Source organism: Triticum aestivum, chromosome 3B, assembly GCF_018294505.1.
Source record: "Triticum aestivum cultivar Chinese Spring chromosome 3B, IWGSC CS RefSeq v2.1, whole genome shotgun sequence".
Taxonomy (NCBI): Eukaryota; Viridiplantae; Streptophyta; class Magnoliopsida; order Poales; family Poaceae; genus Triticum; species Triticum aestivum.
Window position 1 is genome coordinate 88,279,483 of NC_057801.1, and position 17,116 is coordinate 88,296,598.

General features: G+C 45.4%; 1 protein-coding gene across 1 annotated transcript; it reads right to left on the bottom strand.

Moving 5' to 3' along the window:
- Positions 1 to 317: 317 nt before the first annotated feature.
- Positions 318 to 4,446, bottom strand: LOC123068798 (RING finger and transmembrane domain-containing protein 2). Its single transcript, XM_044491457.1, has 8 exons — positions 3,521 to 4,446; positions 3,247 to 3,323; positions 1,996 to 2,164; positions 1,553 to 1,641; positions 1,254 to 1,418; positions 1,097 to 1,174; positions 827 to 930; positions 318 to 712 (listed from the first exon to the last, which is right to left on the bottom strand). Exons 1-8 carry the CDS (start codon positions 4,428 to 4,430, stop codon positions 607 to 609), a joined length of 1,698 nt encoding a protein of 565 aa, XP_044347392.1. The 5' UTR covers positions 4,431 to 4,446; the 3' UTR covers positions 318 to 606.
- Between the last annotated feature and the right edge of the window lie 12,670 nt (positions 4,447 to 17,116).

The window sequence follows — 17,116 nt, forward strand, 5'->3', positions numbered from 1 at the left end:
ATAATGGGGGAAATATCTGCACATTTTGCTGAAAACCGAAACAAGCCTGGGAATATGTCACTGGTGTTCATGTTGGTCGATTTGTTAGGGATTAACATACCTTCACATAAACTATGAAGGGACTACAGATTATTTCTCAGCGGCTCAGGTACTTCATGCTTCAGCTACTGCCAGAAAAAACACGGCACCCAGAGCTAGAGTAGTTCCCAGTACGCCTTACCTTGTGGAACTGATCCAAACTCTTCAACTCAGCCAGGGTTCAGAGAGTTCACCAATCTGCCGTAACTGTCAGCCTGTCATAATCTCAAGAGTCTGTATATAACAATAGTCTATATATACTCATTTCTATTTATGTAAATCGTAGTAGGGTCAGATTTCTTATAGCCTATACAGGGGATAATATGCACAATCGGGAACAAACGCACTCATGCACTCTCCACCTTCAGCTGGGAAGGGGGGCGTTGGGATCCGTTCAGCACCTCATCGGGCCGCTCTGCTCGCGAAACACGGACAAACACAACACACACACACACTCACACCTATAACATCTGCTTTCTTATCTGCACAGCGCAAAGCAAGCGAGGTTCCCTGCTTGCTGTTTGCGGCCTAGAAAAGCTGGAAAAAGAGGCTTGTCGAACCGTCGCCGAATGACCGGAGGTCTGCTGGCTTCACCAGTGCCCTGCACAGTGGGCAGGTGCGCTCCCTCTCAAACCTGCCATCATCAAAATAAAAAACATTAGGGAAACGCCACAAGATACTCTGAATGTTGAGATCATGAAACAAAAACTGTAACTAGAAGGGAGTGGAAGGAATGCCTGTGCATTACCATTCAGAGACACAATCTTCGCAGAAGACATGTTTACAGCGCAAAAGAATGGGGACATGCATCTTCTCTTGGCATATAGCACACATATCTCCAGCGGCAGCAACCTGAGTGCACACACACCGCATCGGAAGTCAAGTACATGAAAGGTGCATGCCAAAAGTTCTAGTACTACAACACATATTTCACATGTCATCGTTACTTATAAACATTCAGTAACAAGTGGCAGCCAACAACTTCTTCGTGTATAAAGCATACAAAATTACAAATTACCTGCTCACTCGTTGCATATGAACCATAATGGAAGTCTTCATGGGACAACGCTCTCAGAGATGTAAAAAATGATTGAATCTGCCAAGCAAAAATGGCAAGTGTCAGAAGGCATCCCCTCAGTATCACTGCTGAAATTGTATAATGGAAGGTATATCACCTTTTCCACGACAGATGTCAGCTTGAAAGTAAGATACAGTCCAGTGGTTAGAGAGGAAAATAGGCTCCCATACTCCTTGTTCAGGAAAAAACGGTACCATACAGGGGCAGGCAATAAGGCACGGTACAGAAGTAGAAAGTATTCCACGAGTGTTAACATTTGCCCCTAAACAAAAAGGCAAAAATCGGTTATAGCTCCCTGATTATACAGAAACAATAGCACTGCACCTGGAGCTATCAGGAGAAACACCAAGATACATCACAGGAATCTAGGATTACAAATGTAGGATGATGCATTACCTGCCTACGATAGCTACGGCCCTTGGTGTTCCTGTAGTACATTAGCAGTAAGCACTTCATGATCATAGCAGTTTGGCGCACCATTGTATCTGAACAAATTTTAGAAGAGAACTGACACGATTACAAACTTCACGAAGAAAGTATCAGCTCTAGACAGTATGGTTAATTTAGTCTATATTATCCACTGAAGATAGTTGTTCATGTTTGAAGTATAGCGATGCATCACCACTTATACATTGAAAACAGCCTACTTTATTTGTACATATCCACATGAAACAAATCTGATGAACTTTTGAGCCATTTAACACAATTAAAATTTAAAAGGACTCTAGTACCAGCAATTAAACATTTCCAGGCAGTATGACGTCCACAGAATGAATTTAGAAGCAATGCAAGTGGCAAAAACTAAATATGTTCAACCATCATAGGTGAAAATAACATACCATTCACCAGGATTACGAATATTGCATGCCAAAATGGTGGTATCTCTTTTGGAGGAAGCATGACCAGAGGTCTGATAAGATCACCATTCTTGTAACACCAGTACACTCCAGATACATGAACGACAAATAATATTGTAATTCCCACAAGAATTAACATTTTTCTCTCCCCCTGCATCAAGCAGAAGAAAAGAAGCAAAGTTAGCCAGATGGTAAAAGGATCATAGATAAACACTTAAGCACAAATGATACCAACAGTAAGCATCCTCATACAAGGTACATACATAGCTACTCCCTCCGGTCCTTTTTTACTCCGCGTATTAGAGTTGGGTCAAGTCAAACTTTGCAAAGTTTGACCAAATATATATTAAAAAATATCAACATCTACCATACCGAATATACATTCCATGAAACTACATTTCATAATGAATCTAACAATATTGATATGGCATTGTAAATGTTTATACTTTTTTCTATAAGTTTGTTCAAAGTAGAGATGCTTTGACTTCAGACAAAACTTATATGCAGACTAAAAAGGACCGGAGGGAGTAATAGGTTTTCGTGACTTCTAAAGATGAAGATAAAGGCAGGGGCATGAAAGATGCTTACAAGCTACAACTACCTATACAAATAGAACTCTCTCGCAATTCCAGGAACCAATTAATAGCTGCAGTAATGATCAAACTAAGGGACCGCATGTAACCATTTCCATTTGGTATTTCTTTGGTGTAGGGTAAGGGCATAAACCAACAAAGACATTCAATTAATTTACCTTACAGTCAACAGGACAACACAACTCATGCAAAGAAGAACATGACATACATAGGCATGTAAAGGTAATGCGTGAATACAGAAAATTCATGAAAATGCTCGACTCAATCTGGCTTATGGATGGTTGTGATGGATTTCATAGTGCTGGCTGCCCAGCTTTTGGTGTGTTTTTAACTTCCTGAACTCAAAGGTGGATGGCATGGTGTGATCGGCTTTTGCCCTATTAATATATAAAGCACTCAACGCAACACTAATGTTACCATGTAAGCACGTAAAAAAAAATCACCATCACATTTGTTCAAAGATTTGCTGAACTGAAACATAGATCAATATACCACACCAAGCAACATGATTGCATACAATGAATTGGACTTATTTCATTAATCGTTACTCTTTAGTCTTTAGTTTTGACACACTGAGCTACGGGTAAACTACTACACCAGAGCCAAAAATAAAAAATCAATAGAACGGGCACAAACCTACCTTGAGAGCAGTCTGCTTGCGCAGGATGTCATTGGACTTGAACATCACGGCAGCAATCCAGATGGTGACAAAGAAACCTGCATGAAGCAAACCAGATCAGTCCACGGTTTCTTCTCACTGATCCCCACGCTCCCAAATAAACAAATGCAATCATAAGTCCCACCCACGTTTGTTCACAGGATAAACGAATGCGGCCATATACAGACGACAACATAGTATCAATTTGCACGGGTGGATCATGAACGAAAGATAAGCAGAGTGGGCGGGGAACGACCTTGCAGGTGCTGTCTGATGAAGACGACGAGCAGCAGCAGGGTGAAGGGCAGTATCTGCTCCACCCACCTGGCCACCTGCTGTATGTCGTACCTCTGGTAGGAGGAGGAGGTGTCGGCGCCGGCCGCGGCCGCCGGCGCGGGCGCGGAGGGGTGCGCCCCCCTCGCGGCGTCTCCCTCCGCACCCTCCTCCTGCACGTCGTCGGCCCCGTCGGTCGGCGCCGACCCCACGATCCGGATCGACACCTCGCCGCCCCCGGCGGGCGGGAGGTGCGGGCCGGGGTCGGCGCGGAGGACGCCCGAGTACTCGAGCAGCGCGGAGAGCGGCGCCTGGATGAAGCTGGAGGCGGAGAAATGCACGCCGTAGCGCCTGGACGGCACGGCCGCGGCCGCGGGGGCCTGGGCCTGCGGCTGCGTCTGGGGCCGCGGCGACGCCGGGGGCGTGGTGGGCGTCGGCGGCGCGTCCATCATCGGGGCGCCGGGGCGGGGCGGCAGCTTCCAGAGGCGCCTGCGGCGGTGGCGGGGGAGCGCGGGCGGGTCCGCGGCGTCGCAGGGCTGGGGCGGGGGAGCGGGGGGCGCGCGGAGGCAGGCGGCGAGGCGGAGGAGGGGGCTCGCCGTCGCCGTCGCCGTGGTGGCGTCGGGTTGGTCGGTTGTCGCGGTCGCGGTCGCGGCGCGGCGCGAGGAGTTCCTGGAGGCTTTTGGTTTTGGGATATTTTCTCTGACCCGTACGCCACGCCTGCCCGCCTTTCCGATCCTTCTCCCTCCCTCGGGCTCGGGCGCGGGTTGGGTTATGTTTGGGCGAGGCAAGGGTGACGTGGTCGCGGCGGGATGGGGATACGCCGTCTGCCTCTGCGTCGATCGTGTCCGGCCTCTTTGGTTGGTTGCGGGTTGCTTCAATTGATTAATCATCATCGTCTGTCTGGTTCCGACTTTGTATTAGGACCTGATTAATTGCATAATCTGTCGGCGTCGCCGCTACTAAAAGGATTGGTTCTCAGCTAAACAAAAGAAGGTCTGGCTCTGCGAGTCTTTTTCTTGCCCGTACTGCTGGATCAGATCGGGCATTGAGCACAAAAACAAAACAAAAAACATTGCCTTAATATAGTACTCCCTCCGTCCGGAAATACTTGGATCAGATCAGTCTCCAACACCGGCAGACGGGTAGTAGCATCACCATGCCGGTTCCAGCACGCTTGGTTCTCGGTTGTGGCACCCGCGATGTCGTAGTCGCAGAAGCATGTGATGCTAGTCGCGACACCACCCCACCAAGAGTGTAGCCACCGCACGACACCGATTATAGCAACTAGCGATGACGGTCACAGCCCCGATGCCCCCTCCCCCCGAGCTTGTTGTTTGCAGCTACCGAAGGGGAGCGCTGATGTGCGAGAGGGAGGCAAGGAGAATGAAGGAGGTTGCGGCGGAGGAGAGGTTAGAGTGGTGGGGAGCCGAAAGAGCGGAACGTTGGATCTGAGGAAAGGCTTGGCCTTCTACGGCTGGGGAACTGCACAACCCTCATAAAATACACTTTTATGATGAATCTAATGGTACTAATTTTATATTATGGATGTTGATAGTTTTCTTATAAATTTGGTCAATCATATATATAGATTTATTTGACTTAAAAAAACCTAATATACATTATATTTTAAAAAGAAGGAAGTAAGAGAGATTCCATAAGTGACACCGACAATATATCGTAAAAGGGAGCCTTGAGAATGGTGAACACTGAACCAACTATAGCTAGCCGGATAGATAAGAACTATTAGCACCCCTCTCGCAAGACAACTAGGATAAAGCCTTCCTCTCCTCTATCTTCGCCGGAGAGCCCGTGGATACATTTCCCCTTCGCCTGCCGCTCCGATGGCTGGTGATGGGGAGGGGAATCTTGATTCCTCGGCTCTAGCTAGTAGATACGTTAGGGTGTTAGTCCTCGCATAGGCAGCGCTCGGACGGATAGAGACACTTCTTCTTCGAGTCAGTTCCCGGGTTCCAATCCTCCTCAAGTTCACCAGTTGGGACATACTAGATGGAGCTCCAGCGTAGATTCCTACCAGCTCCTCGGGCAGCGGGGTTAGGATTTCTTGTCGTGCATACACGGCAGTGAGATTTGGTGTCAGGTTCTTCCGGTCGATTCAAGGGTTTGATGACGACAACTATGACTCTAGGGCATTGTTCATTAGGGGGACATGTGTAGGACCTTGAGAAGAAGTAAGTAAGTCTAGAGGGGGGGTGATTAGACTACTTGACCAATTAAAAACTATGTCTTTTCCCAATTTTAGTCTATGGCAGATTTTAGCAATCTTAGCACAAGTCAAGCAATCTTCACACAATTCAAGCAAGCATGCAAAGGAGTATATGAGCAACGAAAAGTAAAGCATGCAACTTGCAAGAATGTAAAGGGAAGGGTTTGAAGATTTCAAACACAATTTGGAGACACAGTGATTTTTGAGCCGTGGTTCCGATAGGTGGTGCTATCGTACATCCACGTTGATGGAGACTTCAACCCACGAAGGGTAACGGTTGCGCGAGTCCACGGAGGGCTCCACCCACGAAGGGTCCACGAAGAAGCAACCTTGTCTATCCCACCATGGTCGTCGCCCACGAAGGACTTGCCTCACTAGCGGTAGATCTTCACGAAGTAGGTGATCTCCTTGCCCTTACAAACTCCTTGGTTCAACTCCACAATCTTGTCGGAGGCTCCCAAGTGACACCTAGCCAATCTAGGAGACACCACTCTCCAAGAAGTAACAAATGGTGTGTTGATGATGACCTCCTTGCTCTTGTGCTTCAAATGATAGCCTCCCCAACACTCAACTCTCTCTCTTAGGATTTGGATCTGGTAGGAAGAAGATTTGAGTGTAAAGCAACTTGGGGAAGGCTAGAGATCAAGATTCATATGGTAGGAATGGAATATCTTGGCCTCAACACATGAGTAGGTAGTTCTCTCTCAGAAATGGTAAGTTGGAAGTGTAGGTTTGTTCTGATGGCTCTCTCCACGAATGAAGAGGAGGTGGAGGGGTATATATAGCCTCCACACAAAATCTAACCATTACACACAATTTACCAATCTCGGTGGGACCGAATCAACAAACTCGGTCGGACCGATTCAGTAAACAATGTGACCGTTAGGAATTTCGGTGGGACCGAAATGCAACTCGGTGGGACCGATATGGTTAGGGTTAGGGCATAACGTAATCTCGGTGGGACCGATTACACAAACTCGGTGAGACTGATTTTGGTAATAAGCTAACCAGAGAGTTGGTCAGGCAAACTCGGTGGGACCGATTACTCAAACTCAGTGGGACCGATTTGGGTAATAACTAATAAGTTAACCAGAGAGTTTGCATTGTAATCTTGGTAGTACTGATTGCTCAAACTCAGTGAGACCGATTTTGATAATGGACATACACAGAGAGATTACAATCCCATCTCGGTGAGACCGAGATCCCTATCGGTGAGACCGATTTGCCTAGGATTTGTGGCAGTGGCTATGACATCTGAACTCGGTGACGCTGGATAGAAAGAATCGGTGGGGCCGAGTTGGACTTTAGGTTTAGGTCATATGTGGATGTGGGAAAGTAGTTGAGGGTTTTGGAGCATATCACTAAGCATTGTGGAGCAAGAAACTCATTAAGCAACACCTCATCCCTTCTTGATAGTATTGGCTTTTCCTATAGACTCAATGTGATCTTGGATCACTAAAATATAAAATGAAGAGTCTTGATCTTGAAGCTTGATCCAATCCTTTGTCCTTAGCATCTTGAAGGGGTTTCCACATCCTTTAGTCCATTCCACTCCATTGTTGAACTTGTCTGAAATATACTAGATAAAAGTGTTAGTCCAACAAGAGATATGTTGACATTAATTATCAAAAGCACCTAGGGAGCACTTGTGCTTTCAATCTCCCCCTTTTTGGTAATTGATGGCAACATACATCAAAGCTTTAGATAAAGATATAGAGAATAGCAAGTAAAGCTTTGGAAAGACATGTAACATGCATAGGCTCCCCCTACATGTATGCAATCATGTGAATATGAAATATAGAAGCATGTGAATGCATGAACATGACAGAGTAAGCAATGTGTTACATGTATCTTGGCCATATGCATCAGAGCAAAGCATATTAAAATAGATACCTTCATGCTCATGAGTCCTTCTTGCAAACAGTATGTACATCAGCAAGAATTCCTCATACACATGATTGTGATGCATATACTTACCTTGTGGTCTTGAGTTGGCTTAGGATGGAATGAACCTGCATAAACAAGGTTAGACAACACAGATACACCTACTAGCCCGAGCAAACAGAAGGAACCACAAGAATACCAAGACTGGGATGACATGTGAAGAGTGAGTACTAAGTACCACATTGGATTAGACATGTCCCCAAAGGTAAAGATATGCAATGAATTTAAATGATTTCTTTCCCTTAGATGTCTTGCTCCCCCTAAATCTAGCATGGGATACTGGGAGAAGATAGGAAACAGAAAATCAGAGCTAAAAGATACACATGAACAGAGCTAATGCAAATAAGCACATATGAACATGTCTTTCCCCTCAAGAAGACATGTGGCATCTCTCCTCTTGAACACCAAGCACCAGGGATCCTTGAGAATTACTTTCTTCTTGAGTATTCTCTCCCCCTGGAGGTCTCTCTCTCCCCCTGTGGAAGTGATAATCTCTCTCTCCCTCTAGAAGTGATAAGCTTTGATGTGATCTCTCTCCCCCCTTTGACATCAATTTCCAAGAAGGGCCTTCTGGAATTTGTCGTGAATGGGTTTGGTCCTTGAGTCATAGTACAAAGCACTGATAAAAATGTGATTCTTGTAGAGGACAAGATTCATTGAGCGGAGCTGGAACAAAAGATAAAGATGAATAAGTGGCAAAATGCTTTTCCTGTTGTGAAATCGGTGGCACCGAGTGGTATGCTTCGGTTGCACCGAAAGGGTTCGGTTGGACCGAAAACAACAAATCAGTGAAACCGAGTTCATCACAGGGAAAACACCTGTCACTTCATCTCACTAGACTAGTAAGATCTCACAAAGATTTGCAAGGAATTAACTAAATGATATGCAATGAATTGGATGCAGGAAATGCAGAGCAAATAGAAAAGAAAGAAATCTAGATGAAGTTTTTTTTGAAAGGGGAAACAAACATGCATGAGACAAAATGCAAGAGCACAGAAAAGAATGCAAGAGAACTTCATCTAGAATTGGTCGGCGACAAAGTCACCTATGTTAGAGTATATTGACTTAGGAGTCAAGTGAGATCACTTGATCATAGGTCATACTCATCGTTTAAGCTCAAAATGGGGTTACCATTTTTCGTTTAAGCATCTTGATGTATTCACATCTTGTCGAGTTGCTTTAACTCATGTCTCGGAGTAAAGCTTCTCTAAGATGGAATGGCATACCTTGGGTGGTGGTGTTGATCATGTAGTTGAACTTGTGTGGGTTGCTCAAGGTTGATGTAGCTCATCAAGAGTTGGGAGCACCACTTGGAATTTGAGTTCATCTACCTACATGGGTTAGTTCTTGCAAGGAAGAGCACTTGTGTATCCAAAAATGACAATCATGAACCTTAACATAGAATTTGTCAAAGGATATGTTTGAATGGTTCCGTGCTTCCCTGTCTTCAACCACGATAGTGTAGAGACTTGGTGATGTAGAGATTGCTCAAGATATGAGTGGGTTACAATCTCATGGAATTTGATTCAACCAAGTACCTACATGGGTTAGATAACATGCAAGATGCAAATATATCCAAGACATAAGATTTTCATCATAAGAGAAATATCAAGGATTAGTCATAAGCTCATGCCTTGCATGTATCCAATGGAGTTTCTACTCCAAGTTTGAAGCATCAATGATGTTCAGTTCTCCTCTCAACCTGCAAAATACTTTCTCATCAAGAGGTTTAGTGAAAATATCCACTAATTGCTTTTTCGGTGCGAACATGCTTAAGATCAATGTCACCCTTAGCAACATGATCTCGAATGAAATGATGACGAACTTCAATATGCTTAGTTCGAGAATGTTGCACGGGATTATGACCAATTTTGATAGCACTTTCATTGTCACAAAGCAATGGAACATGTTTCACATATATTGTTGGAAATATGCCCTGGAGGCAATAATAAAATGATTATTATTATATTTCCTTGTTCATGATAATTGTCTATTATTCATGCTATAATTGTGTTATCCGGAAATCGTAATACATGTGTGAATACATAGACCACAACATGTCCCTAGTGAGCCTCTAGTTGACTAGCTCGTTGATCAACAGATAGTCATGGTTTCCTGACTATGGACATTGGATGTCATTGATACAAGATCACATCATTAGGAGAATGATGTGATGGACAAGACCCAATCCTAAGCATAGCACAAGATCGTGTAGTTCGTTTGCTAGAGCTTTTCCAATGTCAGGTATCATTTCCTTAGACCATGAGATTGTGTAACTCCCGGATACCGTAGGAGTTCTTTGGGTGTACCAAACGTCACAACATAACTGGGTGACTATAAAGGTATACTACAGGTATCCCCGAAAGTGTCTGTTGGGTTGACACGAATCGAGACTAGGATTTGTCACTCCGTATGACGGAGAGGTATCTCTGGGCCCACTCGGTAATGCATCATCATAATGAGCTCAATGTGACCAAGTGGTTGGTCACGGGATCATGCATTACGGTATGAGTAAAGTGACTTGCTGGTAACGAGATTGAACGAGGTATTGGGATACCGACGATCAAATCTCGGGCAAGTAACATACCGATTGACAAAGGGAATTGTATACAGGATTACTTGAATCCTAGACATCGTGGTTCATTCGATGAGATCATCGTGGAACATGTGGGAGCCAACATGGGTATCCAGATCCTGCTGTTGGTTATTGGCCGGAGAATTGTCTCGGTCATGTCTGCGTGATTCCCGAACCCGTAGGGTCCACACACTTAAGGTTCAGTGACGCTAGGGTTGTAGAGATATTAGTATGCAGTAACCTGAAAGTTGTTCGGAGTCCCGGATGAGATCCCGGACGTCACGAGGAGTTCCGGAATGGTCCGGAGGTGAAAAATGTATATAGGAAGTCCAGTTTCGGCCACCGGGAAAGTTTCGAGGGTCACCGGTATTGTACCGGGACCACCGGTAGGGTCCCGGGGGTCCACCGGGTGGGGCCACCTATCTCGGAGGTCCCCATGGGCTGAAGTGGGAAGAGAACCGGCCCCTGTGGGCTGGTGCGCCCCCCTTGGGCCTCCCCCTGTGCCTAGGGTTGGAAACCCTAGGGGTGGGGGGCGCCCCACCTGACTTGGGGGGCAAGTCCCCCCCCCTTGGCCGCCCCCCCCCTTGAGATTGGATCTCTAAGGGGCCGGCGCACCCCCTAGGGCCCCTATATAAAGAGGGGGGAGGGCTGCGCACCCTAGTCCTTGGCGCCTCGCTCTCCCCCCGTAACACCTTTTCCTCTCGCTGAGCTTGGCGAAGCCCTGCCGAGATCGCCGCCACGCCGTAGTGCTGCTGGATCTCTATCAACCTCTCCTTTCCCCTTGATGGATAAATAAGGAGGAGACATCTTCCCCAACCGTACGTGTGTTCAACGCGGAGGTGCCGTCCGTTCGGTACTAGGATCTTCGGTGATTTGGATCATGACGAGTACGACTCCCTCAACCCCATTCTCTTGAACGCTTCCGCTCGCGATCTACAAGGGTATGTAGATGCACTCCTCTCTCTCATTGCTAGATGACTCCATAGATTGATCTTGGTGAAGCGTAGAATTTTTTTATTTTCTGCAACGTTCCCCAACAGTGGCATCATGAGCTAGGTCTATGCGTAGTTTCTATGCATGAGTAGAACACAAATTTGTTGTGGGCGTAGATTTTGTCAATTTACTTGCCACTACTAGTCTTATCTTGTTTCGGCGGCATCGTGGGATCAAGCGGCCCGGACCGACCTTACACGTATGCTTATATGAGACAGGTTCCACCGATTGACATGCACTAGTTGCATAAGGTGGCTAGCGGGTGTGTGTCTCTCCCACTTTAGTCGGATCGGATTTGATGAAAAGGGTCCTTATGAAGGGTAAATAGAAATTGGCATATCATGATGTGGTCTTGACGTAGGTAAGAAACGTTCTTGCTAGAATCCTATTGCAGCCACGTAAAAACATGCAACAACAATTAGAGGACGTCTAACTTGTTTTTGCAGCATATGCCTTGTGATGTGATATGGCCAAAAGGATGTGATGAATGAATTATATGTGATGTATGAGATTGATCATGTTCTTGTAATAGGAATCACGACTTGCATGTCGATGAGTATGACAACCGGCAGGAGCCATAGGAGTTGTCTTTATTTATTGTATGACCTGCTGTAACATCCCAAATTCTTAATTTGGAATGTTATACATAGGTCATTCATGCATATCATATTTTTTTTCTTTTCTGTTTTGTAATCCTCGAAATCCTGAGCAACTACAGGACCCTCGGAGAGAGTTGGGGATTTTTCGGTCTCATATTTGGATTTTCGTACCAAATAATGAAACGAGGATTTTTGATTTTAATTATTCTTCCTTGAAAGATATTTCGTACAAAAATAAATAAATGAGAGGAGATAATATGACTTCTCCAAAGTAATTGAAATATTGGAGGAAAAATGTTAAAATCATTTATTTGATCTTAGTTGATTTTATTCGGATTTTATTTGCATTAGAAAAATTTGCACGTTTTCCAAAATTGCATTTAGGGCCAAGAAAATGTTCACCTCGTCCTAAATATTTCATTTAGATGGTGAAAAATTATTTTGGTATTTTTAGATTTTTATTTATTTTTCTAGGATTTTTCTAAAGTTCCGGCGGAATTTATTTATATATAAAAAAACTTGCGCCCGCGCCCGACTAGGCCCAAGGCCCAGCCACGCCGGCCCGCCTCGCCGCCGCCTTCCCCGCGCGCGCCGCCGTGCGCCGCACGGACGCCGAGGGGAGCCCGAGCCGGACTCCTCCCCGGGCGCCCCCTTCCCCAAGCCACCGCCGCCCCTCCCCTCCTTAAATACCGCCTGCCCCGCCGCCAACCACCACCACCATCGTCGCCTCCCGCCGCGCCCCGAGCCGAGCCAAGCCGCCGCCGCCCGCGCCCTGCCCGAGCTGCCGCCGCCGCCTTTAGCCGCCGCCACCGCCTCCCGCGCCACCCCACCCCGCCAGCCCCGCCAGAGCCGCCCCGCCCCTCGCCGGAGGTATCCGCCAGATCCGAGACCGCCGGTGTTTTTAAAAAACCGTTCGGTTTATTTTTATTTTTTTTGAAACCCTAGTTGCGTTTTTTTCTAGATCGGTTTATTTCTCCGGTTTATTTACTTAGCGAGCGCTCGCTCGTCCGTTCGTTTTAAGGAACGTGTTCTTCATTTAGTTCCAGATAACGAACGCTCGTTCGTTAATCTGTTCGTCGCTTTTTCTTTTGTCGGATTTATTCTGTGATTTTTCTGATCGCGATTTCTGATCCAATCTTAGTTTCTGTTTATCTTTTCGCTCGTTAGTCGGAATCAGGTGATTCAAAAGCCTGGAGTTTCTTCTCGAGACCCTCTTTATGCTTAAGCAACTTAAACTAAGTTTTGTTACTATAAAATTTGACCTTAGTCCAGATTAGTAAATGGATTTTGTTTCTTTTGCCGTTTGAGTTTCGTTGCTCCGTTTGATTCGATTCTTTTTGCTAACCAGAGTTCTTAAGTTGAACTTGCTCGTTCTTTGCTTTCAGTTGAAGTTTCGTTCGTGCATCTTTGCTAGTTGCTTATGTATGTTATTGTTTGTTTGCGATAGAATTCCCGGAGTGCGAAGCGTGTTACTACGAGTCTCTAGGTTTCGCGGATCGTCAGCAAGGCAAGTAACACATTGATCATACTCTTTTCATACCCAATTTTTATGCATTAGTTTCAACCCTCAAACATTGCATGGTTAGGAGTTGATAACATGTGGGTATTAGGAAGTAGTTGATGAGGTAGAACCTATTGCCCTGTTTATTATCAAACCCTTGGGAGTTACTTCTACGTTATGCTTGTATTGCTATGCTATGCTCGTAGACATGGTTTGGGTTTGAGTGTATTCCATGACAGATGTGAGATTGTTAATTAATGGTTCAATCTAAGGTGGCAACTTTAATACACATCTGGGTGGATTGAGGCACCTGGGGATACCAGTGATTGCCTGTTTATTTTTGGAAATCCCGGGGTTACCGTGTGATTTTTCCTATGGACCGCCACCCAGGCTCAAAGGGAACTGAGATGATTCATGCTAGAAACTTTCGTGTGCAGCCACAAGCTATTATGGGCTCTAGCATAGTTGAGTAAGTTACGTGAAGCTCTTGAACAGGTAGATCAGCAGGTAGTGGGTTTTGTAGGTTTGGTATGGTCTACCCGGAGTAGAGAGTTAATGTTTCTGAAAGACTATGCCTCGGTCATCTGTTTCTCAAACACCATGCAGTGCGAGAAATCAACGGAGGCGATCGAGTCTTGTGGGGAAAAGTGCGCAAACCTCTGCAGAGTGTATAATCTAATCATGGTTAGCCGTGTCCCTGGTTATGGACAATTCTGAGTGTCTAGTATTTGAAGCTTCTTATGTATCTCATCACCCCTAATTAATATTGTTGGGTTGTTAATCACTTTAATTGGGATTGAGTTGGGGTTACCTTCTCAATGTTGTTCAACTACCATGATAGTAAAAAAAAATTTATTCCTTTGTAGTAGGGAAAAATTGGCTTTATGCAAAACTATAACCGTAGAGCTTTCCACCAGCCAAATATGCATGTAGTGTTAGCATTATTCTATTTTCATTTTACTGTGTTATATTGCCAGCATATTCCATGTGCTGACCCGTTCTCGGGCTGCAACGTATTATGTTGCAGACTTTTCACACGAGGAGTAAGGTTCGTTAGGTCGTTGCCGTGCAGCTCAGCTATGCCGTTGGAGTTGATGGACTCACTTTATCTTCCAAGCCTTCCGCTGTTTTCGCATTAGATGGCCTTAAGCCATATTATTGTAATAAGTTCTCTTTTGAGACATTCGATGTAACAAGTGTGTGATTGCTACTCTGTTATAAATTCTTCGAGTACTGTGCGTGTCAGCATTACTGATCCAGGGATGACACTGATGCACAGAGACTTGACCGTCTGAGGTCGGGTCACTACACCTGCGTGTCAATGAATAACGCCATGTAATTACTTTACTTCTTTGCTAAACCGTTAGCCATAGTAGTAGAAGTAATAGTTGGCGAACAACTTCATGGAGACACAATGATGGAGATCATGATGATGGAGATCATGGTGTCATGCCGGTGACGATGATGATCATGGCGCCCCGAAGATGGAGATCAAAAGGAGCAAAATGATATTGGCCATATCATGTCACTATTTGATTGCATGTGAAGTTTATCATGTTTTTGCATCTTATTTGCTTAGAACGACGGTAGTAATTGCTACTCTGTGTGATTGCTACTCTGTATAAGCCATATTATTGTAATAAGTTCTCTTTTGAGACATTCAATGTAACAAGTGTGTGATTGCTACTCTGTTGTAAATCCTTCGAGTACTGTGCATGTCAGCATTACTGATCTAGGGATGACACTGATGCACAGAGACTTGACCGTCTGAGGTCGGGTCGCTACAATATGGTATCAGAGCACACGCTGAGTGTAGGACACGACCACTAAGACAAACCATAGGTCACTCTTTTCTACTCATTTCTGATTTCTCTTCTCTTTTCCACTCTTTAGGATGCCGGAGATGAAGAACAAGTTTGCGCAACCAGACGAGGATACACCTTTTGGATGCCACTTGAAGGAAGTCACTAGTGTTGGGTTTCGTAGTAATTTCAAAAAATTTCCTACGCACACGCAAGATCATGTGATGCATAGCAACGAGGGGAGAGTGTTGTCTACGTACCCAACGCAGACCGACTGCGGAAGCGATGACACGACGTAGAGGAAGTAGTCGTACGTCTTCACGATCCAACCGATCAAGCACCGAAACTACGGCACCTCCGAGTTCGAGCACACGTTCAGCTCGATGATGATCCCCAGACTCCGATCCAGCAAAGTGTCGGGGAAGAGTTCCGTCAGCACGACGGCGTGGTGACGATCTTGATGAACTACAGCAGCAGGGCTTCGCCTAAACTCCGCTACAGTATTATCGAGGTATATGGTGGCAGGGGGCACCGCACACGGCTAAGGAATAGATCACGTGGATCAACTTGTTGTGTCCCTTTGGTGCTAGCCCTGCCCCTCTATTTATATGTTGAGCCCCGGGGTCGAAACTTGGAGCAAAAGCCTCCTCAAAGTCGGTTTTGCCCGAAAGGCAAGAGTCCCACTCGGACTCCAGGACCAAACGCCACAATCCTTGGCGTCTGGCCCAGACGCCATGGGCCTCGGCGTCTGGCCCAGGGCCAGACGCCAGGGTCTCCGGCGTTTGGCCCCCTGGCCTCCGCAAAACTCCTTTTGCACCGACCTAAAGCCTCATGGGCTTGACCCCTTGGCCTAACCATATCATCCAATATATGAATCTTTACGTCTCGACCATTTCGAGACTCCTCGTCATGTCCCCGATCTCATCCGGGACTCCGAACTCCTTCGGTACATCAAAACATGTAAACTCATAATATAACTGTCATCGTAACCTTAAGCGTGCGGACCCTACGGGTTCGAGAACAATGTAGACATGACCGAGACACGTCTCCGGTCAATAACCAATAGCGGGACCTGGATGCCCATATTGGCTCCTACATATTCTACGAAGATCTTTATCGGTCAGACCGCATAACAACATACGTTGTTCCCTTTGTCATCCGTATGTTACTTGCCCGAGATTCGATCGTCGGTATCCAATACCTAGTTCAATCTCGTTACTGGCAAGTCTCTTTACTCGTTCCGTAATACATCATCTCACAACTAACATATTAGTTGCAGTGCTTGCAAGGCTTATGTGATGTGCATTACCGAGAGGGCCCAGAGATACCTCTCCGACAATCGGAGTGACAAATCCTAATCTCGAAATACGCCAACCCAACATCTACCTTTGGAGACACCTGTAATGCTCCTTTATAATCACCCAGTTACGTTGTGACGTTTGGTAGCACCCAAAGTGTTCCTCCGGCAAACGGGAGTTGCATAATCTCATAGTCATAGGAACATGCATAAGTCATGAAGAAAGCAATAGCAACATACTAAACGATCAGGTGCTAAGCTAATGGAATGGGTCATGTCAATCAGATCATTCAACTAATGATGTGACCTCGTTAATCAAATAACAACTCATTGTTCATGGTCAGGAAACATAACCATCTTTGATTAACGAGCTAGTCAAGTAGAGGCATACTAGTGACACTCTGTTTGTCTATGTATTCACACATGTATTATGTTTCCGGTTAATACAATTCTAGCATGAATAATAAACATTTATCACGATATAAGGAAATAAATAATAACTTTATTATTGCCTCTAGGGCATATTTCCTTCAGTCTCCCACTTGCACTAGAGTCAATAATCTAGTTCACATCGCCATGTGATTTAACAGCAATAGTTCACATCACCATGTGATTAACACCCATAGTTCACATTGCTATGTGAC

Bases quoted from the DNA above. Each gene is read 5' to 3' on its own strand.
- LOC123068798 (XM_044491457.1), bottom strand. From the start codon at position 4,430: ATGATGATTAATCAATTGAAGCAACCCGCAACCAACCAAAGAGGCCGG. The intron at 1,419-1,552 runs GTAATGCATCAT...CTTTTTGTTTAG, and splicing joins GCCGTAGCTATCGTAGGCAG to GGGCAAATGTTAACACTCGT. The intron at 1,175-1,253 runs GTGATATACCTT...TTTGCTTGGCAG, and splicing joins TGACATCTGTCGTGGAAAAG to ATTCAATCATTTTTTACATC.